Source organism: Heliconius melpomene, chromosome 7 (genome assembly GCF_056956725.1).
Source record: "Heliconius melpomene rosina isolate 202511_hmr_F chromosome 7, ASM5695672v1, whole genome shotgun sequence".
Classification (NCBI taxonomy): domain Eukaryota; kingdom Metazoa; phylum Arthropoda; class Insecta; order Lepidoptera; family Nymphalidae; genus Heliconius; species Heliconius melpomene.
Genome location: NC_140395.1, coordinates 2,435,186 through 2,461,750, shown reverse-complemented (window position 1 = coordinate 2,461,750; position 26,565 = coordinate 2,435,186). Strand labels below are relative to the sequence as shown.

At 31.3% G+C, this 26,565-nt stretch overlaps 1 protein-coding gene across 4 annotated transcripts in view; it reads left to right on the top strand.

The window, feature by feature from the left end:
* Window positions 1-26,565, top strand: part of LOC146537298 (homeotic protein distal-less-like) — a 94,767-nt gene that overhangs the window by 12,134 nt on the left and 56,068 nt on the right. For all 4 annotated transcript variants that reach the window (XM_085187667.1, XM_085187665.1, XM_085187666.1 and 1 more), the window contains exons 2-3: window positions 5,936-6,421; window positions 17,489-17,676. In XM_085187667.1, the coding sequence (XP_085043793.1) occupies window positions 6,094-6,421; window positions 17,489-17,676 (516 nt within the window). In that variant the 5' untranslated portion in view covers window positions 5,936-6,093. The remainder of the gene's footprint in view (window positions 1-5,935; window positions 6,422-17,488; window positions 17,677-26,565) is intronic.

Genomic DNA, 26,565 nt, shown 5'->3' with positions numbered 1-26,565 from the left:
CACTACATCGTAGTACATTCAAAATATCTATTCAAATGGAATATTTGTTAAAATCCAAAGGAAATAGGTTAAAATTAACATCAGAAAGAAATTAGAAGACATTTTAACAAATATCAAAAACGAGTTAACCCAAGTTAAAGGCAAGGCAAGGCAAGGCCGTTAAAAAATGTATTTTTATAAACTATTATAAAAATTCGAACGTATACATCAAATACGCCGCGTCCATTACCACATGCGGCAATAGGTACCGTGACCAATTCACGATTTTCGATCGTAAAGCTAGCACGCGAACTGATTGACAAGAAGAAATAAAAATATCTTTTATAGTATCTATCTTCTAATTAATGCTATAACAGTGTGTTAATTTGTAAATTTGTCTGTCTGTTTTAGGCTTTAAGAAGCCTAGAATAGATAGGACTAAGGTCCTGAAACTGATTCCCTGCAAAGGTGATATTTTTGGATTGATTTCCACTCGAAGGAGAATTGTTTTCTTTTCTTTGCTCTGGGTATGACGAATGTTTCGAAAATTGTGCGGAATATGGTAAACGTAGTGTCCTAACACTAAGTTTCCTGTGCTTGCCTTGATTTAAGCGTGACACAGAGTGAAGATATTTGAATTTTAAAACTTATTAGTATTAGCATAGATGCTTTCTATGGATTTACTTTTGCTGGGTGTAGTGGTCAGTATAGTGCTTTGGGCTCCCAAGTTTATTTTTATGGGCAGTAAAAGTCCATATTAATACTCGCCTCTACTTTCCAAGCTCCTAGCTAAGCTTACATACCCATGAATTAATTATTCATTTGGCGTTGTCAAACTTATACATTTTTGTTATTGAAAACATCTATTTTTTACACCATATTCAGTATTTTTTTATATTAAAAGGAATGATGAAGAAATTAAAATTGACGAATATACAAGAAAAAATTAAATAAAAATCTTAAAGAAAAATATATTAGCTTTCTGCTATATCTTGCATAGAGCACGGTAGGCAGAGGGAAGCTAGTATTAAAATAAAACATCTTAGCTCATTAAATAATTTTAGAATAACAATATAAGATCTATAGACTATAGGCCTTTAAGCTTAAAGTTCAATAAATGTTGACACCTAATGTAGAAATAAAGTAGGGAACAGAGAAATCAGTCTCTATTTTTTCTAACTGACAACAAATTTAACTAAAGACATATATTTACAAACCAATTCGAATTCTAACCAATGATGCGTTAAGTCAATGAATATTTGATACAATTTTATAAGTTTCAATTATTTATCGTACCTACGGCTCCTTTCCCATGACCCCGTCGTTACGGGTGACTTAGCTATGTGTAGAAGACGTACTAAAAGAACTAATAGCTATTTTATTTAAGTAAAATCTAAAATGGTTTTTTTCGCAGAAGAGAATGAGAATGATATTCTTACGAGTGAGTGCGGAGTTAAGCTCCGCCTGCGTCTACGGTTTGGTCTAAATGAGCTAAATTTGACCCGATTAGCAACTATCTTGTTCTTAACTTTTCCTTACAATTCAGGATATTTGTGAATGGCAGAATCTTTTCACTTCCTCTCTGGAAGCACGACAAAAGGGGGCATTCAGTTTCGCCACTCAACAGACAATATCTTAAGACTAGGTTCTCTAAAGCAACCCTGCTATATGAGGGATACAGAGTGATAATAAAAATAAAAAACTACTTCTTTGGGATTTGAACCCACTTTTAATCCCGTTAATGGAAGCATATTTTTACTATCAACTAAAATACCTATCTTGACCTATTTTTTTACAAGCAATAATATTAAATACTTCTAATTATGACCAGATGTCATGTTTTGTTAGTCTTTAGTTGTTTTCTATATCTATATGAATATTCATACTTTTTCCTACTAATGCATAGGGTTGGAAATGTCACAGGGGGTTACATTATGCAGGTAAAGCGACGTTGACTCTGGTCAGTAAAAGGATGGGTTGTTGCAAAATTATAAATTCATTGAATGAACGAAGTAAACAATCTAATCTTAGGTTTTACTGTTTTCTTTATGGTTTAAGGAAGTGCTTTACGATCGATTTTAATGTTATATAATGATAAATAATATTTGTCACTCGTTTTTAAGTGTATTTTTAATGTAATTAACTTTTTTATGCTAGGCTCTTCGTATTAAGTAGTATTTGTGGGTAGTTTGAAAAAATGTTGATGGTAAAAGACCTTTTTTACTGTTTTTAAGTAGTAACGTATTGTTTTTTTTTTCATTTGGAAACGTTTATTTTATTGTCTTTTTAAGGGTTATGATAAGAATTAAAAAGTATAATTAAATTATTAAAGTACTACTTTGTATATTGTTTAAAATAAAAGTAATTTCTAAGTAAAACGACCATAGAACCATCATAGTATTTAGATGTATCATGTCTTATGAGGCCTGAGGCCGTCATGGCGCAGGGGCACAAACGTTGCGACTGTTAACTTATAATGAAATATTATTAAATATTTTCATATCGTCGCTCTTATAACAAGGCAAATTCCACTACTCAACTGGCAACGCCTCAAGAACTTAGCCTAAGTAAAGAACGGAGTGTCTTAACACTAGGTTTCCAAGTTCCCTCTGCCCTGTTATGCATGCTGTATAGCGTGAAACTAAAATAAAAATTTGTTATCCTATCAAGTCATCACATATACCAGGGTAGGCAGAAACCATTTAGTGTCATGACACTCTTGCATTAAATATGTCATATTACTCAGAGACGCAATTTCTCATAACATAAATTCTAGTCATTTTCAAAAGACAACCGGAGTGAATCATTTTGTATTCTTTGTTCATTTAAGTTACTCATTCACTTGTAAGTTATATGAAGACCCAGTTTCATTTGATTTATACGATTTATACATTAACATTTTATTCAAAAGATAAGATAAGTTTATAAAGCCATACTAAATACGAATTTTACCAGTTCTTGAAAAATGTAATAAATATTTCTTTTTATATTTAGTACTTTTATAAAAAAAACAAGGAAAGAATTTACTAAATAATCACACTTTTTTTAAACTTACTACGACGCCATTATGACTCAGTTAAGACTTAGACTCACACTGGAGGATTGTCAATATTCCATCCCACACTAAAATAAAACGAAAACCCCCAACTTTCAATACACATCAAAATAAATTAATCGATACGAAAAGACATAATAATTTTCAATAAAACTTTACACCAATTAACTTCCCCTAAACCTAAACATTATTATTACTGGCCGGAGCTATCATCGGACAAACAAACATATATAAAGAAGAAAAAAACAACAAAACGATTTGACCCGACCTTTACAAGCGCCGAGATGATCTTGCGAGATGGATATACTACGACATATGCAAGATGAGAGGGATGGAAGATGCTGTAATTAACTCAAAGAGCTTGCCGAAAAGGGTTTTTTAAACTAATTCCTTGGGTCATTTATTTGGTATTTGTTGTCCACTGTGTGTGCGATGCTATGCTTTTATTGATGTGTCATTTGTATGGTCAATAGTGAGGGAGAAGTAATATATGAAATATATGATTTTTTTTACAGCTTTACGTTGTATCTCGCATAGCAAGGTAGGATCCTAGTGATAAGACACTCGATTTCCCACATATCACTTGATTTTTGAGATGTAGTGTGGCAGAATTGAATACTGCGAGTAATTGAATACTTCAAGTGGAGGATCAAACATACAACCGCCGTCTCGCTCGTGTTGTATTAAAAAGGATACTTTTCCGTAATATTAAAATTATAATACCAATAATATTAATATTTTAAATTTTATTATGTGTGTATAAGCTGCCCTCGTAATTATCATGTTTAAAGTTCGTACAGATAGGTAACTATTAATAGGTGAAATATAAACATTGTCTATTTCACACCTCAACGCTTCAATCGTCCATTGTGAAATTAAAAACTACACGCACTGTTCGTGTCATTGTACGTGCTTAATGTTTTATATTCAATATAAGCAGTAATTTATATAAATTCGTAAACATAAATAAATATATTTGGTTGGTTATGTATAGAATAGGTGCAATAATAGATAGTTTTAATGTAATGGTGATTTTAGAGAAATGAGGAGAACAGAGTGATATGAGACTAAATTGTCTCTGTCAACTAAAGTATTCGATTGGAAAGAATAATGAATTATGTTTCTCAATCAGGTAGGTAAGGCACAGTAAGGTAATGCGTCGGCGTTGAGATCTGCCACTTAACAATAAAAAATCTCGATATTAGACCTAAGTCGAAGAGCGAAAGATCTTGATACTAGGTTACTTTCTACATTGCTGATTATATATAGCATATGGTGTGTAGCTGAATAACAAGAAAAAGAACATACTTTTTTATTCCAATATCCATAGCTACGCTTCCAGTAGAGCACTACACACAATAAGGCCAACTTTTCTCGCGTTAGTTTAGTGAGAAATTGTTCCTTGAATGTTTCTGAGGCGAGAGCCAATTAGTTTTTTTTATATGAAACAAAAGAAATAAAATTAAATGAGCGATTCGATGTGTCGGCGTCTTGTATTCTGTGTATTGATTTGCAAGTTTTTGACCCAATGGTTTAGCGTCTGTGTGTAAACGTGACGGTTGCGGGTTCAATTCCCACAAGAATACCCTTCTTAAAAAGATTGGACGATTGGATTGGAGATTGGAATCTTACCACTAGATTTTCTCTCTCTCCCTTGCTGAATGAAAGACTTTTATTACAGTCTCAAGGAAGATTACTGACTGAATTAGATAGCTGCGCCAGTTTGCATAAACTTAATAAGGCTATATTGATTTTTTAAGTCTTTTAGACACTTTAACTGTAGGTGCCAACCCCTTATAGGCTAAGGGTTGTATTCAAATTACATTGTAATTGGTCCTCATCCTTGTGAGATTCTTCGTAAAGTATTCTAAACCACATTTCTTATAACTATTTTAAATATGGTTAAACTTGTATAACAAAAAAAAAACATCTGTATGTACGGGTGTGCTTAAAAAGTTATGAACTTATGATAAATTAATTAAGATAATTATATTAAAATAAAATTCATTATTTTGTAAGTAAGTGAAATCTAAAGAAATTACTTACTTACTTACTGTGTTTATTAATAAACCGAAGATATAAAAAGATAAATCTACATTATGAATGCTTCACGTTGTATCTTGCAAATAGCTAGCAGATTTATAGACACTAAGTACGCCATTAATCGCCTAATTATCGGGACATCGTGTGTGGCGGAACCCAACGCTGCCCTCTGTCTTATTATCAGAGCGAGCTCAAGGTTAAAGCAGGCTCTACCGCTATGTTTATTATAGTAATATTCTTAGTAAATTTACTTTGTTACTTTCCAATGTCCCAAAATTTGATCCAAATATCAGCAACCATTTACAATTTACAATCAAACGAAAAAACCTAAGAAAAACCATCAACAACAAAAATTTAATCATCGGCATTATCAAAGGCGCATTCCAAATTATTTAACTCCAATACGATGTTGATTCAATTGAGCGTGACGTACAAATTGTTTTCCAGAAAACTGTGAACTCTGTTGACCTCATGTGGGTAATCTCACCGTTACCCTTGATTGGTTTAAGTGTTTGGGTAATTTTGGTAATATTTAAGGGTCAGGTTCTAGTGTATTTACCATTTGTCCTTCGTTTACCACTGGAAAGTTTTCTCACTGTGCACGCTAGAAGTCAAATATGGGGGAATGGTTTGATATATTTTTTTCGTATCTTTGACCCAATTTCTTTTTCAATGTTTATTGTCTTAATTAGTTACAGGTTAAGATTAAATGCTGTATTCAGAGACATCATGTTATATGCGTAGACTTAAAATTAGTTTATCAGTTATTGATTTAATTGTATTTAGTTCTGATACTACTAATATATACTATTATGTCAAGAATAAAAAAAAAACTTACATTTTGTTTTCTCTTCACAGGCTCATCAAGCGGCAAAATACCAGACGAGCAGCAGAAATCCCTCAAAATTACACGAATTCAATCCCCAAACACCAAACCCGGCACGCTGAGTTTCTCAGATCCCTTCGGGCCTCCTCAGTCTTCGGACGGAGGGGGCCCATCCACCCCCCAACCTGCCATGACCACCCAAGAGTTAGATCATCATCACCATCTAGGGGGTTCCCAAACTCCTCACGATATATCTAACTCGACAAACTCCACACCTACAAATGTTTCATCAAAATCGGCCTTCATAGAGCTTCAGCAACATGGCTATGGTCCTTTCAAAGGTGGTTATCAACATCCTCATCATTTTGGAAGTCCTGGTGGTCAGCAGAATCCTCATGAAGCGTCAGGTTTTCCAAGTCCTAGGTCTTTAGGGTATCCTTTTCCTCCCATGCACCAAAACACGTATGGTTATCACTTAGGTTCCTATGCTCCACAATGTGCAAGTCCGCCTAAAGATGGTAAGTAATTTTAATGTTATTGTATATTCTAAACTTAGTATTTCATATAAAAAGAATTTTCAAAAAAAATAGAGTGATAGCTTATTCTTTCATTTACTACGAAATGTTATATATCATTATTTTTTCCATTTACTACCAAATCTGAATTTAGAACACTGTAATTTAATGAATTAAATAGTGAAAATAATGAATTAAATTGCTATTAATAAACATATTATTCTAAAATTTAATCACAAAAGAAAAGAATATTATTTTGAATATTATTTATTTTTTCAATAGAAAAAGTACTTAACCGTCACAAAACTAATACAAAATAATAGGCTATTATAGTCAATAGCCTCAATTTCCTCCTAAATTATGTCACTTCTGCCCCATAATTTTAGATATTTTACTATTTTTCTTCATAGTGTTACATAACTGTTAATAAGTAGCAATTTTGAGGCGTCAAACGTTGTCTTACAGCTATTATTCTCTATAATAGCTTTCAATAAAAAATAATAAATGTTAGAACTAAATATCATATTTTTGATAACTTTTCTATTGAATTTATAATGTCTGTTTCAATGAAAGAGGCTTTAATATATATTTTTATAGCTTCACTCTCATATAGCAGAGTAGACAGAGGGAACCTAGTGTTAAAATCCGAAATTGAATTTTGAATTAGAATTTGAATTTGCCCTGTTAATAATCAGACGCTATCGCACTGCCTCATAGAAGCCTCAAAATTTCCGTTCATCCTGTACATCCAATTATAACTATTTTCTGTAATAGTATTACAAGTGTATAACGGAGTGTCTTGACACTAGGTTCTCTTTACATCCGCAACTTAAAAAGACATTAGCTATCAATTAATCGTATAGTAGTCGTGTAGTGTAAAGCACTCATGTCATCGCACGTCACAACACCGTCAGCCAATGACATATCATACGTTGAATAATTAATTGGGAAGGTTTTTCATAATGTCCTGTTCATTTATTCGTGATAAAATGGCTATATTGTTATACTTACTTACTTTATATTCATTAATTTGGACACTCTAGTTATTAATATTAAATTATAGACTAGATTTATAGAAAAAATAGGCATATTTTAAGGTGTCACATTATGCACTATGCTTTGAGTTTTTAATGCTACTGCTAGAACTTTTCACCTAAAAAAAGCCTAGGATATCTACTACACAAATAACATAAGTTTTTAAAGATGTAGGCTTTAGCTGTGATCAGGTCAGCTTCACGAGAGAGTGAAGTCAGTATACCGTTGAGTCTTTCAGGTCGTAATATTTATCATATTTATATTTTTGGATTTTTTTTCTCGTTGTACTCCGAATACGCGGAACCATACTCCGTTGCCCACTTTCCGCCCAGTTTTTGAAACATGAAATGATTCAAAAATTGAGATTATTAACTCAACGCCGCGCTTAGTGATGTTACAGCGAGGAAATGGAAACACATTTCAGAGACCCAGAATTGAGTCCACAACCTTTTTGTGTTTATTGACTATAATAAAAAGATATATTTCAATATATTTATATTTAATATTGTTATTTCCAAAAGTCGCATCGTATAAACGCCCACTCGTGTGTCAGTCATAACGTAATGTCCCCCAGTTTTAAATATTCTATGCGATGTGAATGTGTATAATTTAGCTTTGGTGAATTTTTTAAACGTATTTTTCGCTTATTTTTACTGGAATAGCTGTGTTTTTTTTTGTAGTTTTACCTAAGGATTTTTATTAGGTTCGTACAATATTCCGCATATAGCAGGATACGTATAGAGAACTTAGTGTTCAGACATTCCATTCCTCACATTCCGCTCAATTTTGTACAGAAGGAACCTGGGAACCTTGTGTTATGACAGTCCGTTCCCATTAAGACATTTACGTTCCCCGCTCTACACCGAATTCTCAGAGCATCGAAGGTCGAGTGTGGAGAGTGGCGAATTCAACGCCGCGCTATTAAATGAAGATATTAAATATTTAATTACCAGAGTGGGAATCGAACTCACAACAATCACGTTTACAGTCACACGCCCCTGTTCCATGACGACCTAACACTAAATTTTAAGTAAAAAAAATTATAATATTCTTAGATCTATTATTTTTTTTATAATAGCTATATACAGTCTAATGTAATCAATAGTCGCATAATTCGAACCGACAACCATCGCGTGAGTATAATTAATAACTCATGTTAAAAAAGAAACCTATACACGTACTATACGAGACCTTCGGTATGGAAAGTAGAAATCTGAAAATTCAGAAGAGCGGACGTTCTCAAGGAGAGCTGAGTGCCTGGAAATTTATATCCGAATTAGAAGTTGTAAATAATATGAAAACGTTTGTTTAATATATGTATATTTGTAATTTATCGACAATGATATACTAAACTGTGGGCACGATAGTCGTGGATTCGAATTTCACTTGGGGTACTAAGTTTTTTTTTTTACTTATATAATACGTGTAGAGTGTCGTCACTCAACATGCAATACTTTGAATGTGGAAAATCTTGACACTACTTTATCTCGGTCTGGGTTATGCTATATGAGGGATACAGCGTGAAATTGAAAAAAAAACACATTGCTACTACAGTAAGTGAATTGGGTTTTGAATGCATTTTTATTTCTTTCATCGAATCTATCACTACCTCGTGAAAGTCTTTTGTATTTTGCAGATATTGTTTCTTATTGAAATTAATAAATAAACCATTCGTTTACTTTTTAAATAAGATTCACGCTATAATCGGCAATTTAACAGGATAATCAGAGAGAATATATAATAACATGAAGACACTCTTCTCTACTTTCCTTTCCACCCAATTTTCAAGACATTGCACGTTTAATAACGGAATTTAACCCCGCAATTACAAATTATTATAAGAGCGAGAAAATGGAACTAACTTTTACCCCCAAAAGACTCATAAGTAGTGTATCGTTAGTAATAAATGTATGCCATTAAAAAAAACAACACACTGTTGTTCAAACAATTTCGACACTCATAAATCTAAGTTAAACGTCTAGTTAATTATATAATTACTTATTACAACTCGGCTACGAGTTTGTCAATTAGTTAACTCTTGTTAAAGTGTTAATTTGCATTATGTTCGGATTAGTTTGTTTTTGTTGTACCTTCTTTTTTATTTTCACGCATTTTTTTTGTGTTTTGAGGGGTTTGCAATTAAAGCTTCACGCAGTAATCTATATATAGCTCAATAGGAAGAGGGAATCTAGTGTTAGGACACTCTGTTTTTCTCGCAGTGCTTTATTTTGGATCTATAACGTGTTGAGTCCGATCATTGTTTTAATAGACCTTATTAGTGGACTTAAAACGTGCCCTAAGTTCCGCAACTCCACACATACTCAATGGAGTGTCTTAACACTAGGTTCCCTTCGCCTTCCTTGCTATATATATAAGATATTATTTGAAACAGTTTTATCTATTAACGATCTTTATAACTACAAAAAACTTTCTAACGACAAAACTCGGCGGAGAATGAAGAACGCAGTAACTTACAGTTAGGTTCCCTCTGTCTACCTTGCTGTTTATAGGGTAAAACCCGGATAGTTGCCACACTTTTTGAAAAAACTCTTTTGTTAGAAATGTATACCACTACATTACCTATTCAATGTGTGTTCTTAAACATAGTATATTAATCTTCTAACTTAGCCAATTTTTTCAAATATAAATATTATTAATTTTGAGTACAGCCTGTTTTACGTGGCCTCTAAAAAGGGGGATAGTTGCCTACTATGGCGGATACTAGCCTAACGTTAAAAATGGTTCGGGGGATACTTGCCTGTCTATTTTTTTTTTTCAAATAAAAACGAACTTATATTAATTTAAGTAATCATTTTTTGTTATTGAACACAATCTTTCATAAAGTATTAATCAAAGTCAATATAATTATAAAATTACAACAAAATAGACTCCAAAATGGTAATTAAGTATCCAAAATAATAATTAAATATTTATTTATTTATTTTAAAGGTAGAACAACAATAAAAATAAGAATTAACTTTGGCATAGCATCTATTAAATAAGTATTCAGTTCTAATTACTTACTGAGATCCTTTATGATTATTACCTAAACAACACTTAAGAGTACTAAGGTTTTAAAATTTTAAATTTGAACATGTAATTTTTTAATTTAAAAAAATAATTAAATATTAGTATTTATCTTAAATATTAAAAATAATTATGGGAATAACTTTGGCATTAGTATTGATTATTACCAGAAGCCAAGGTTTTCAACTTGCCACATCTCATGCAATGGTTTTTGAATGTTGTACAAGTTTCATGCAACCACATTCGACACATCTCACATTGTATCCAATCTGATTTTGATTTAGTTAAATTATAATTTTCAAAACATTCTACACAATAATTATCAACTTTAACCTCTTTGTTGGTATTTCATTTTTTTGAATTTGCTAATTGATATTGCTATTTTGAATTTCTTAAGGTTCGAGAGGATATGCCATAAATCCGGGATATTTCGTTGATACTTTTTGTTTTTTATTTAGATCTTCGAACGCAAGTGCTAAGCTATCTTCTTTCCAGCTGATGTGGCGCGGCACCACACCTGGCTTTCGTTTATACTTGCGAGGCATTTTGCTGTTGAGAATTTATTTTATTTAAGATAAACTATAGTAAAGCCTAATAAAAATATCACCAAGAAAAAAAGGTAAAACCAAATGAAAAAAATAACTAAGAAAAAAATCTGTTCGCTCGTTACAATGTGTAGTTACGGATAGTTGCCCCAGGGCAACAATCCGCAAAAGACAGTAAGGCAACTATCCTTTTTGATACGGATACTTGCCCTTTTTATTTACAAAATAAATAAAACATATTTAACAACAAAACGTTTATTACAGTGCAATTTAAACTCTAATGCAATCAAAGAAATAATTATTTTACTGAAACCGCAATTAGTTATAATTATATTTAACGGAGATTACTTGCCAATATAATTCTGACGCTCGTCAAAGCATCGTCGCGGAAGATTTATACTCACACGGACAAAACTCGTGCACCTACTTCGACAGCTGATGCGGCACCGAGTCCTACGCGGGGGACGCTTCTTATTATGATCAAAAAGAAACACTGTAAACACGTCTAACATAGAGCATTTGAAACTGAGGCAAGTATCCGTCCGAGGCAACTATCCGGGTTTTACCCTATATAACGTGACGCGATAAAAATAACTGTACATATTCAAAAAAAAAGATAAAAGATATATCTCTATCGATCTATCTATCTTTTACGTACATTAATAAACTAACATATTTGAGACCACATTCAGCCTCAAGCGTTACATAATAGCGCTCTAACTACGAACGCATTTTAATTACTACTTGCTGTAAAATTTAACCATTTTGAGGAAAAAAGACCCTTCGGGGGAGCACGTGCGTGCCTACAGTCAGCAACACTAGTTTATCATTTTATATAGATTTTTTTTAAACACTGTATTCCACAAATGGTAAAAAAGGTAGATAGAACCTAGGAACCTAGTTTAGATGTTCCGTTCCCATTAAGATACTTTTGTACCCCACTCTTCGCTGAATTTATAAATATTAAATAAATATAGAAAATGAAAAAATATTAAATATTTCAGTTCCTTGAATGGTAATCGAACTCACAATCTGTAGTGTTTACAAAGTTTGTCGTGATTCTTAATTACATTTTTTACATATTTCATAGTGTTAAGACACTCCTTTTTCCATCCTTCGCTCATTTAGAAAGAAATCCAAAAAAATACAATATTCTAAACAAAAATACACCAAACACAGTTTAAAAATAATAAATAATAATAAAATTTCACGTCCACCTCAACCAAAACAGCTTTGCTCCTGCGGCGGTTAACTCCCATTTACTACGATCTTGATCTCAGAAACGACGGCGATCACAAAAAATGACTTGCACGGTACCTACGGGTAACCGTTTTTTTACCCCAACCGGATTTGAATCTGTGACTATGTATAATTAAATGATTGTTACGTCATCATCTTGTTGTAATAGAAATATTTCAATATATGTATGTTATAATATAAAGATATATACAATGTAGAGATGCAACACTCCGCCGTCTTTAGAATATGAAATCATTTAGCATTTTCTGTATCCCACATTTAGCAGGGTATGCAGAAGGAATCGAGTGTTAAGGTTCTCCTTTCCCCAAAAATATAGTTCTAAAAAACTCCGTTATCATTCTTTGAAACCATATTGTGGTTTAGGCACAGAAAAATCACCAAAAGCCACTCTACTTTCTTTACATTATTAGACTTTATGAGTTAAGCTATAGAACTTCTTCCATAAGAACTAAATTTTCGAAAAAATTGATATATCGCGTAGTCGTCATGGCGCAGTAACAAGCCAAAAAACAAAGAACGGAGTGCTATAGCACTACCCTGCCCTCTGCCTTCTCAATCATGGGGGAAAATGCGTGAAGCTGCTATAGAAAATTAATTAAGATAAGACATAATCAATATATGAGTTTCACAAGGTTTATAGCTAGTAATAAAAAATGCCTCAACTATTTTGGCAATATGGGCGTAAACCATTTTATAGATGAAGAATAATGTTTTAAGAGAACACGTTTTTTTTTTAATTTTATTAACAAGTTAATATGTAGTGAAAGTAATTAAAAATTATAATTTGATTCTCATATTATATTATGTGTGCGCTGTCGTTTTTTGAAGCGCGTCAGTTACGGCCTTTTGGCTTGAGTAGACGAGCGTTGTGGGATATTATGGATATTATTGTATTAATAAGGAGAGAAAGAGAGAGAGAGAGAGAGAGAGAGAGATTATATTATTAAGGATACAATTTTGTTTAGCTTCACGCTGTATCTCGCGTATGGTAGGGAAGGCAGAGGGAAACTAGTTTCAAGAAATTTTATTCTACACTTTCTCAAAATTCTTCTTTCTTTCTTCTTCAAAATTTTCGTGTTATTATATGTTAAGTTGCAGAATTCAACTTTGGGCTTTGCCTTGTCACTAGAGTTCCGAGTGGCAATCGAACCCATAACCGACGCTTTTACAAGTGTGAAGCTAAAAAAATATTCCTTTACTTTGACGTCCTTCTTCCACCCTGGATCAAATCGATACTAAAATACGACCACGTAACTAAAGTCGCCCGTTTGCACCTTACAATATATTTTAAAGTATTTTTGTGGATGAGTTTTAAAGCTTTTATTGTTTTAGTTCATTTTATCTTCGCTTTTCGGTAGGCGTCTCTATAGGCGGGGCACTTTCGACGCGATGGGGTTACCATGCTTTTGATATAACTCAACGGTTTTTGGGTATTCTTTCTAAAAAAAAAACTTTATGGTCAAGGAAATATTAAATTTGGCGGTTTCTTGTGGGATGGTAGTAGGTTCAATTCTAAGATTTTACAGAGTAGATATGCAATTCACAGTAGATAATTATGTCCTTTACAAAGGTGATTTCTTTTGTTCTGTTCATCTGCATAATTTAAAGAAATGATAAGGATACTTGTTTTTTTTTTCATAAAAGGAGAAGTAACTTATGTTTTTAGGTCTAAATAAAGGCATAAAAAATTAAGATTTAATTTTACCATACGAAATTAGGCGATGCGTAGGGAACGGAGTGTCTTAACAGCTTGCCTCTCTTTTATTTATTTTTCTTACACTACGTTTCCACTGCCTAACCTGCTAAATACGGGAAGAAGCGTGAAGCTTGAAAATGAAAATGAAAATACTATAAAATACATGTTAAAGTCATTCAAACACTAATTGACATCTATGAGTGCTACCATTATCATAATTAACTTTAAAATGTTAATGTATGTTACGAATTAAATATATGAATAATGCATTATACTTCACTTACGCATTAAGTTAGTATATTTATTACTTGTTTCTTACTAAGTAAAAGAAGTTAAAAGAATATAATTTTAAAATATATATTTTTTGTTTGTCCTGTAGTGTTTTCCACGGTCGAGTAGGATTTTTCTTGAAATCCTCTTGCCTATACTTCCTAAGCTACCTAGGTTAGGAAGTATAGGCAAGTACATGCCAATTCATACAGCACTCTAAATCCAGCAGTTTCGTCAGTGCGTTATCTGTCTATGTATATTGCCTTAACATACAAAATAAGCGAGCGATTATCACTAAATTTCATTTTTTTACACAATGCAGTTAAACTATACTCAAACAGAACTAGTATTTTATTAAAAAAAAATTAAATACATCACTAGCATATCGACAAAAGTCACATCACTAGTAGGGTGTGTCTACACCTCGGGCTCGCATTGTTTTGTCTGTCTGTCCTGTCTTGTAAAGCCGACTTGAATGTAAATGTATATATATTTATAGCTATGTATATAGAAAAGCCATGGGAATGCCTCTCAATGGAAAAGTATTTAGGACTACCTGAAGTATCAATTGAAGTATATTTTATTATACTGCGCTACCTATAGTACTTGAACCTTTTTTTTAATTAATAATATTATTAAGCTTTTTACAAAATTAAATAAGAACTAAAATTTGGGGAAAAACATTTTAATTATTTATTATTTAGTCTTAATTAACCCTTAAAAACTCATAGATGGTTCAAAACGTCAAGTTTTTAAGCTTCTTTAAACTAAATTTTGAAAGTAAAAGCAACTTAAAGAAACTTAACGATATTTATAGATCTTACACATTTCATACAACAAAATTGGACAAACAATTTTACTAAAATAAAATAAACCCAATTTCTTGTCTGTATTTAGTATAAAACGATCTAAAAGCTGAGAACGGAGTGTTTCAACACAAGGGACTCTCTTCCTACATTGCTATATACGGTATAAGCGTAAAGATATCTCATAATTGTGTTCTCTATTTCAAAATTTACATAAACTAGTATAACGTGAAATTTATTACCACTATACTTTAGGTAACAAGATATAAATGTTTGTTTTCAAGTAATACTCGTATATCAAACGCCGTACTGACGTAACTGACTTTACCCCCTATTATGATAAGAAATATGATGTACATATAAAATATTTAAATGTGCCGTTGTGATGCAGTGGCTTCGCTTCTGATTGAAAACACGATGATTGTGGGTTCGGTTCTCACTTGAGAGAATGAACTAAATTATATTCGTCGGCCTGGTAACGAGAAAAAATTCGGTATTGCCTTGCTATATGCTGAAGCTAAAATAATATATGAAATATTTGTATAGGAATGTTATAAATAAACTATTAGATATTCATTAGTAAACTAAGTTTGGTTGTATTTTTGATTTAACTGATTTTAAAATATTTTAATTATTTTTCCATATAGTAAAAATAGATGTATGGTACAGGTCTAAAAGTAATTTTAAATAATAACTATATATATATAATCGTAGACCAATAGACGTGAATTAAACATCTACAAATATTTCAAATATAAGCATTTATTCAAACGAGATTCGAACCTACAACTATATTAGGAATCCACATCCACATTATGTACATCATAATCGTGCTATAGTGGCATCGATGTATAAATATTTAATATCTAAAGAAGAATAAGAAGCAGGTGATGCTTTTAACATATTTTAATCTTTACATCATTTTGTTTTATTCATAACATGACATTTATTTGCGATGTAAAAAACTCTTACAAAATTAATAAAAAATATAAAATTACAAATATCCATTAAAGGTGCTTATCGGGATTCTTGTGGTATTTAAGAAAATGCGAACTATTCTTGAAAATTTTTTCTTTACTTAAATGCTCCAGAAATTGTCTACAAAAAATAATTCACATTGACTAAAATCCAAAATATATAATTTGAATTTTCTATGTTTATTTTTTTATTTTCATCGTACATTCCGGATATGTGGGCATATGGGAGGTAAAGGGAACCTAGTGTTAGTACAAAACCAAGCACCGCTCAATTTTTTAAAATATTACGTTATTTGTTTTACGGTGGTAAAGCTTAAAATTTCCACGCCGATAAAATGTTATATAAAACAATATACATATTTTATTCTTTCTTACGTACACGTAGTGTAGATCTGTATAAGATCCTGTTCACACGAATTGCAATAAATCCCCCGTATAGAAACGTATGAAGCTACTTTATAATCGTCGGTTAACATTTAATTACATATCACGAGATCTTAAGTGATATACTTTTCGTTTGATTTGTTGCCATAAAAATATTTTGATGACAATCTCTAACTATAGCATACTCTTTTAGTTCTCTATTTAATATTGATCTTATTACTTTTATGTTTTAAATTTTAATAATAAAAATATATTATAAGTTTTGAATTTTATGGTGTGTATCTTTTAGTCTGGTCCGGCCGGCTTTCCTGGCCGATGGGAGCTTTCTGTAGGACTAACTCTACTGACTTGTTATGTAACTTGACGTTTGAATAGTGCTTCCAATATTATAATACAGCAAGGTAGGCGGAGGGAAACTAGGGTGATACTTTATTCATATTTTGACAATGGTCACATTATTTAGAATTTTCATTTTTCACAAATAAGTAATAGATGTGGAAACTAGTCCTATTAAAATACTTTCGTTACTTCTTTTTATTAGAAAAAAATATTTGTTTAATAGATCTACACCTTAAACTATTCATGACTTCAATATGCCTTGTATATTTCCTTTAAAAGACACCCTGTATAATAACAAAATATCTCGGGAGATCGATTGATATCAATAATTATAACTTACGTATTATGTACAAGTAGCTAGTGATTTATAACATAAAATATTGAATTTCCTTTACATCAATCAGTAGTGAGAAACGTGACTCATCAACAGTATCCAAAGTGGTTGTGGGTTCAAAGTTTTAAATTTAAAAAGGGCATATATGTATAAGAGTACTCATATAATGCATAATATAGGCCTAATGTTCAAAGCATTGTTTATTACTATTATTGTATTTTTATAATAATACAGCCGTCATTTTAGTCAGTATGGAATGGCTTATGTCTTCAAAAACCAATAAATATTTCATTTTGCAGTAATAGCTCTGAAAAAATCGTCGTCCAATTCAATTTTATCAGTTAACCTCAAAATAATTGTTAAATATAACTAACATGGTATATTTACATTTTTACAGAAAAATGTGGTCTCTCCGATGACCCTGGCCTACGAGTGAATGGCAAAGGGAAGAAGATGAGGAAGCCTAGAACGATCTACTCCAGTCTCCAACTACAACAGTTGAACAGGAGGTTCCAAAGAACACAATATTTAGCTTTGCCCGAAAGGGCCGAACTAGCGGCAAGCTTAGGGTTAACTCAGACACAGGTAAGTGATGTATCTTTCGTTTTATGTATAGTCTATTTTTATTAGATCTATATAAAAAAATTGAGAGTATTGAATGGTAAAAAATTTGCAATTTTATAAAACGAATCTTTGCGTGAAAAAATTAATATTATTCATGAATTGACGGAAATGGGCGTTTTTTTTGTGTTAACTTACCGTTACCTTTACCTGAAGGAAATGGTAAAGGAAACAAATTAAATAGGTTTACTCATAACTATTTTCGACGAAAATTTTTAATTCCACACTTCCAGCATAAGTCAATGACCTCAACGATTTAGACAATTCGACGAAACACCAATAGGTGGTACCTACCTTCCTAACTATCGGCGAAATATTGAAAAATCAAAATATATTTATTATCTGTACCTCAATCCAGTTTAAAAAAAATAAAATAAAATAAAAAAACGTAAAAACGAAACCTAGTAATTACGTCGTGAAGGTAATAATTAAACAAGTGTGTATGTTCTTGTATTTTTTCTATTCAATTCCTAATATGTGAATTTAAAATCTGTTTCTTAAGACTTAAGTGTCAAAATGACATAGCTAAAACGAAAAGTCGGTAGTACATTAAAGATATAACGTGTAATTAAAAGACAACAATTTTTTTCCTATCTAATCTGTGACGGATAGCGGCGTTTAGAAATAACAATTTGCTGTATGGATTTTTTTTTCTTTAATATTTAAGTGCATAGACAAGTGTTTGTTTTGCTTTTGCCATTGTGAAATCGACTTTCAAGAAAAAAAATAGAATGACATTTTGATGTGTGTTTTGACATTTGATTTGTAATGGTTACTCTGTTTCCGTTTACGTTATGTTTAGATTTATTAGAATGCAATAAACTTTATTAGACTCATAATACTTATAATATCTACATAGGTTTGTATATCGTAATAGTATTTTTTTAGTTCACGCTGTATCTCGCACATAGCAGGTTAGGTAGACGGAACGTAGTGTTATGACACTCCGATCCTTGCGTCTTAGATATTCCATGTTGAGTGGCGGAAATCAATCCCTCGCTTTGTCCTGTTACCTGAGCTAAGAAATAAAAATAAATAATTCCCTCAATTGGAAATCGAACCTATAACCGTCGCGTTCATAGTCAGGCGGCCGTGATGGATTTAAATTCATATTAAGTTTTTTATTTTTATGTATACTTAAATATACAAAACGAAACGAAAGTAGAGAACGTAGTGACTAATCACTGAAATTAGTACTAACTGCATACATCTGAATAATTCATAATTTCGTAAGATTTCTGAGTTTACAAAACACTAAAACTTGAAAAACTAATTTTTACTCAATCATTTAATAAACACGAAAAGTTTCTAAATTACAAAGCTTTACTGAGTTTTACAATATTTTAATAAAGATATATATAAGATTTTAGATATATACCTATACATATATATATATATAATATTATAATATGGAAAAATAAAAATGTTTCGCCGTACGTAACAATTCGATTGGCTCGTAAAGAATTGATTCGTTATGTGTCACCGTGTAGAATGAATAATCGCCGCGCTGGCACCACAGACCTTAGAATACTTAGAAATGACTTGACTAATATAATATATATTTTTTTTACTTAAATTTTTTATTATATAGAATTTGTTTTACTTCATTTTCCATAAGTCGCAACAATAAAAAATATATATTATTTATATAAAATAATCTAAAACTAACTTATATTACTAGCTGTTGTTTAAAATGTTGTATGTTCGAGTATAGTTAAATATAAATTACAAAACTAAAGACTTACAAAAATACATTATAATTACTTCTTTTCATAGTAGACACATTTAGAGATATAAAATATATTGTAATAAAAATAATATATACCGTATGCTAATAACAATTAATATGGTAATCGAACTCCCTACATGCTCACGCATAATGAAAGCTGACGAGTGTGCATTACAATATATAATAATAGATCTTGTAATTTTTCCATACTTAAATGATACTTTGAAATTTAAAATAGTGCCGACGTACAAAATGAAAAGAAATTCCCTTGACGTACATATGTAAATTTGTCTAATTAGTTCGGGCGCCATGTTATGTAAATGGCGGATATACCAAGCATTCTGTCTCTGTCTTGTTAAGCTTGATGGAGAAATTAAAAAGAAAATATAGAAAAACTTTTGAAATCTTGAAGTGTAGAGTACTAGTATTAATTAGTACAATAGATAATTAGATAGTATGTTTTCTTTTAATTGGTAGTCGAGTGTATGTTTGTACTAGCTATTAGGTACTAGATAGTTTTTGTTTTTCTTTTTAAGTACTTTTCCTTGTTTTTGAATTAGGATGAAAAAATATTTAATACGCGAAATGATTTCATCAACATAATATCTTCGCATTATTTCTGATCAATGTGTGCATGAAGCCCAAATAAAGGCAAAAATATTTTAAATTATAAGAGAATTTAAATAATTCATGCATTTGCATACATTTGTGTATTTCTTTTAAACTTTTGTTTTTTGGATTTGATAATTAAATTGTTCGTATTTTAGTAAACAGTATATATTTACCTGTAGGTAAAAATATGTAAATTTTATATTCAAATTAAAAATTGAATAAACTGTACCAGAATGTTTGTTGATAATAATAGAACAGAACATACTTTATAACATAAAAAAAACTAAGGCTCGCCCATCGAGGGTTCCGTACAAAACTTAGAGGTCTAGAGCTTTTCTAAAATTCAAGCTTAGCTTTACGTTGCCAGAACCATTTCATCTGATACCTTACTTGGGCGAAAACACAAATAACATGAAAAAGGAGATATAAATAAGTATAAACATATACGCAAACGCAACCTCATATGCTTAGAGAAAATCTTTTAGGTCATTTTAATCCATCAATTCCATCATTTAGTGCAATTACTAATTTTTAAAAGTAAAATGTTAAAAATATTATCATTTGTTGAATTTGAAGTCACTACCACCATGTTTAATCACGCGTCATCTGTACAACGACTTCAATACACAAAAACAACAAAAAAATCAAAAGATAAGCCGATAACGAAAAAAAAACAACAATTATCGATACACAAGTGAAGCATATAATTGTGTTCCCTCTAACGATTCTTAGTACGCTAACGGTATAGCAATCTGAAGTTAATTTTATTATAATTTAATTTTTCTCACATATCGTCCGACGCACTTTGATGAGCCGAGCCGGTGTTTTTTATCAATTTCGGTGCCCACAGTGCCCACCTCGCTACCGTTTCCTTTGGTTTTGTTTTATTTGACGGATGTCGCGGGTTCGTTTGCTTGTTTTGTGTTATTTTGTACTAATGTTTTTGAATTTTTGCAAGGTGTTGATGAAGGACTGAGTGACTAATTATTTTAGATATAAATATGGCGTTGAATGTTTATAATAAAAAAAATATAATAGAAATTATATATTTTATTTGATATATGTATATGTTTAGCATCCATAAAAAATCAAAATTAATGGCAGATTTATAAGTGAAACTGAAATTTTTGTTTGACTAATTAAGCCTTAAATTTTCTTTTTTTATAGCTTCACGATGTATCTCGCATATAACAGGACAAGCAGAGGGAACTTTTTATTAAGACACTATTCCCCATTTTCCCCTAAATTTTTAGGACATTAAGTGTTAAGTGCCGCAACTGAACGCCGCACTTTACCTATCCAAGCCGTAAAATGGAAATAATATAATTATAATCATTCCCCATAGTCCAGTCGGATCTATCAATTTCATATACAAATACATAAAAAAACTTTGCTAAAGTTAATATCTTAATAAATACTGTAGTTTCGTAACCTTAAGTAGGTAAGTAGGTATCCCAAAATTGTAGTGAAAGGCTGAATCGATCAATCATTTTTTTGTTACATGTAATGATTTACGTTTGACCTTATTGCTTGTAACCTTGGAAAAAACAAAAGTCAAAGGGAACTGAATAGCAAATAAAATTAATGTTTTGTGTGTATTTGAGTTATTCGCAAATAACAGAGAAACTGGAGAAGATAGTGATGGTATATTATTTTCTGTTATCTTTACACTATTGCGTACATAGCGACGCAGGTAGAGGGTATTGTCTTAATGAGAACCTGGTGTTAAAACACTCCGTATATTAAAACTCTTCGGTGCCCCACTTTCTGCCGACTCTTAAAGTCATTGCATGTAAAGTGGCTAAGCTCAACTCGTTAGTGCAAAGCGAGGAAATGGAAATATTCAATATTATTTTGAACCCACAACCTACCGCGTTTACATGCTACCTCATTCCACTAGGTACTGGAAAGTATTCAAAACATACGTTTTCCAAAAATATTTGATACTAAATATACGCGAATAATTCGGTTTATGCCTTGCATTTACAATTAAGAAATTTTGATCACGTATATTTAATATACCTATAGATATTTGTGTATTTCTCGTATTCAGCCATAGTTTTTACACTACCAAGGTGTCAAATAATTTTCCACGTTTTACAATTCAAACAATCATATTAATATATTTTTAAATGTAATAGCATTAAGTAGTCATATGGTATCTCTATAATACAACACCTAACAAATTAACACAATAGATAAAAATCAAATTAGAACCCATAAAAAAAGGGCTATTCAAACATAATTAAAAATCCACATCATTATCCTATAACATAACTAACGTCAATTTGGTACAGACAAAAAAAACGTGTTGAACCAAAAGCACAGATAACAAAAGGCATAGTAAGGTGTCACTGTAAACAATAGACTAAAAATTTAAGAAAAAAACAATATAAAAGCTACCGCGGGGTTAAAAAAAACTCATTTGTCGATCGGAAGGCGTCGTGTCAGTATGAAATGATGATGGATGACTTTAATTCGTAATAAGTATAAGAGTAGCGTGGTAACCGTGTGACGAAACGCGGCCTCTCTATATTTCTAGTAATGTTATTTTCTGCTTTGTCCGTTACGTTCACAGTGGAAATTGTAGATTAAAAATTGTTGTGAGAAAATCTAATGATTGTAGAGGTGGTGTTGGGTGGTGCTTGGATTTACGCGCTGGTTCTCCTGTCGATACCTATTTAATATATATTAAAAATCTGTGATTTATACTCACTAGCTTTTAAAGATGGCTTTGCCTAGCCATGGTTACATGGACATAAATAAGAGTTGTATATACCGGATTGTGGGTAACATCGACACAATTCGGTGTATAGCCTTTTTTAATAAATTGGCTATCCTATACGTACCTATATAAGTTTTACTTTATTCAAACACACCACGTTTCAGCAACATCATTAGTATACGTATAGCAGGATAGACAGATTGAACCTCCGTTCCTCGCTTCGCTTTCCACTAGCTTATCTAAAGAAAATAGAAGAATAAGAGATCAACCACTTTTTTCTAACAACCCCGTAAAATGTGTCAGAGGTGAAAATGTTTCTACAAACACTTGAGACTTAAAAGCTACTTAGCTTATCTCAGAGTCTTTTGAGGTGGTTGTGGATTAGATTTGTATTCGGGAATCTGGATTATTTTCACTTACTCGCTGTGGTAGACATAGTACAGCGTTGAGTCCCGTCGCTTAACACGCTGCTTTGTGAATACCTAGATTGTAAAATTATTTAATTTTAAAATATAACAAGCACAAAATACATAACATATATCACCTATATATTATAATAATAGAATATATATCATTCTATATATATACAGATAATGCTAGTCATCATTTAAAATGTTAGAAAAGATGACTTTCAAATTTGGAACCCGCTCTGATTGGCCGTCAAAGATCACCTGTCAACCAATCACGGCCCCTCAAATATAGTGACTTGACAATTGTACAATAGATAAAAAATATCGGCTTCTGTTAAAGTGGCTTTTTATGAAATGGCTGAATCATTATAAAATGAAAATGAAATGAGCGTTACTTTTGTTTCTTTATTATTATTTTTTATTTCTTATTTACTTTGGTGTGGTGTGGATTATTTCTTTCTTACTAAGTCTTACTAAGCCTTATAGTTAAGCTTTCTGAACTATTGCAATTGTTTATTTGGGAAGAAGATGAAAAATAAGAAAATCCCTCAAAATCCAAATCTTAAAATTTACAGCCACAACTCATCGACTCTACTATATCTACACAACATGCAACGGAAAATCTTAAGTTCTCCCGTTGTGCAGCATTTTTTATTGTTAGTTCGTTCCTATTGATTGTAGCGTGATGTGAGATATCCAATTCAATGAGGAAAGGCTTTAGCCTCATTGAATTGGATATGGATAGATATAGTCTCATGGATATAGTCTTTAGACTATATCCATTAGCCTTATTCATTAAATGGACTATCTCAGACAAGAATACTTCTAGTCTTGTCTTCCATCCATTCCATTGATGAGGTTAGTACGTTCAACTAGTCAAATTTTTAAAGTAAATGACTTTAGAAGTAACAAAATAAAACCATTTCAGAACTACAATAGCACTATTTATAATCTTATGAAATACTACAGTCTACAGCCCAAACGAATGTTAGAGTAGGTACCTACATGAAAAACAAAAGTAAATTGGAAAATTGTTTTCAATTCAAACAATTAATTGTAATTGAACAAAGTTGGGAACCAATTGGTACGAATACTCTAACGATTGTAGAATTAAAACGTTACTTTTAAAGTAGCTTTGTTAAGTTACTTACTTGTCACATAATATCTAACTTCTATGATATTTTAGTTTAGTTTACTTAAATTTTTGCGTGAAAAAATAGACCAATTTTATTAAATTTCTTTGCTATACGAGAAACGTGAAATTTAAATCAAATAGAGGCTTGCATATAATTCCAGTTTAAAAAAACAAGCCAAATATATGAATTTATGAAGAAAGACTATTTAGAAAGTTTAATTCCCTTAAATATTTTTAGCTCCACTATGTATCTCACATATAGCAGGGAAGACAGAGGGAACCCAGGAACCTAGTATTAAGACACTCCGTTCCCATTAAGACATTTCCGTTCCCCACTTTTCGCTGAATTCTGGAGGCATTTTAACTTTGTGTAATTTTGGTCAATATTTTTAAAAGGTACCCTGAAGGAGCTTAGTGACAATTTACTCCGATTTTCATATTCAACTATGTGGAACAGTATCTGGCTGTAGAAGCGACGGTAGTGGGCTCGATCCTCAGTCAGAGATGTCAATAATCTTCATTTCCCTGTACTAATTGTGGCGTTAAGATCCGCCATTCAATAAGCACTGTCTTGATTTCAAAAAAATCTAATTAATTTGTCTATTCTCCTATATATTAAGGAGCGATAGAAGTCACAGGCAAAAATTAGTAAACCGTCTCTTGAAATATATTATTAATATTCCTGCAACTTTTCTCTATAGTTTCAAGTTCGACAGTAATTAAAAGCATTTATCTGTAGTTTCGAAGTTTATAATTTTAGTTTGAGTTACTTTATGAAACTTTGTTAGTAGATATAATTAACCAGAACTTTGTGATATATGTGCTTATAAACATCGTGGGACACGCTGTATCCCGCACATAGCAAAGTAGGCAGAGGGAACCTGGGAACCTAGTGTTCACCTGGGAACCTCGACAGTCGACACCAGTGTGAAGAAATAAATACATAAATATTCCACTTCCTTGAGCGGGAACACTTCGAACCCACTACCTGTCGCATATACAGTCATACTTTGTGCCGCTGCGCCACCACTGGCCTCAAAGTTTTTAGTTATTTCATTTAATAAAATAAGAAACTAATAGTTTCTTGTAGGGCTACTCGTCGAACATATACTCGTATATGATATATAGATAAGTAACCTGTCAATATACATAGGTATATTAAAAAGCATCGCATAAAACCGATTTAATTTTAGTACTAATTAAAACTACTGTAAATCAACGATTCTAGGTCTTAACTTAGATTTTACGATAAAATCTATCTAGACCTTAAAGATTTTTTCCATTTTAAACCTTATTTTCTTAGATATAGAGTCAAATTTTATTTATTTCAAGTAATTTTATATATTAGTGAGAGTATCCAGTATCTCATAGAAGTAATTTCTTGAAATATGTTTATATTTTACTATTAAAGATTATTATAAAATAAATATAACTTTATATATAAAGAAGTTTATAACTGGTTCATAATTTTTTTTTATCAATGTAGAGGTAAAAGAAAAAACAACAAAGTAAATATAGTAAAACAAATATAGCGGAGTGTCTTAACACTTATCTCCCTTTGCCCACTCTACTACATGAGGGATACAGCGTGAAGCAAAAAAAAATTTTTTTTTAATAATTTTAAACTTTTCCCAATCTCGTTGAATATAGTTTACTTAGCTAATTGACTCATTGAATAATTGAGTAATTAATTAAATTAAGTTATTACGACGACGCTCCAATCTGTTTCACCTTGTTTTTTTTATTTAGCTTTCGTTTTACATTTAAATGTAACTTGGTTTCCTGTACTTACATATATATATAACTTTGTTGTGTGTGCTTTTTTCTTTTCACGCTGAATCCCGCACACAGCAGGATAGCCATAGGAAATCTCTTCAGTTACTTAGTTAAGACACTCCGTTCTCCATTTTTCAATTCTCTGCCTAAATTTGAAATATTGCATATCGAGTTGCGGATCTCATCGCCTCGGTTTTTACCTGCGTTGGAATCGAACCCACACCTATCGTATTTAATACGTGACGATAGATTTTGTTATTATTGTCTATTATTCTTAATTATTATTTGTATTAATAATAAACATACTTAAATATCTACCCTATCTATTTTTTACATATTATAATTTCTATAAATATTAAACGTTTTATATTATTTATTTTAATGCACAAATTAATAATAATAGAACCTACTACTTACGTAGCATAACAATAAACTATAACAGTTATATTTTAATTGATTGTTGATT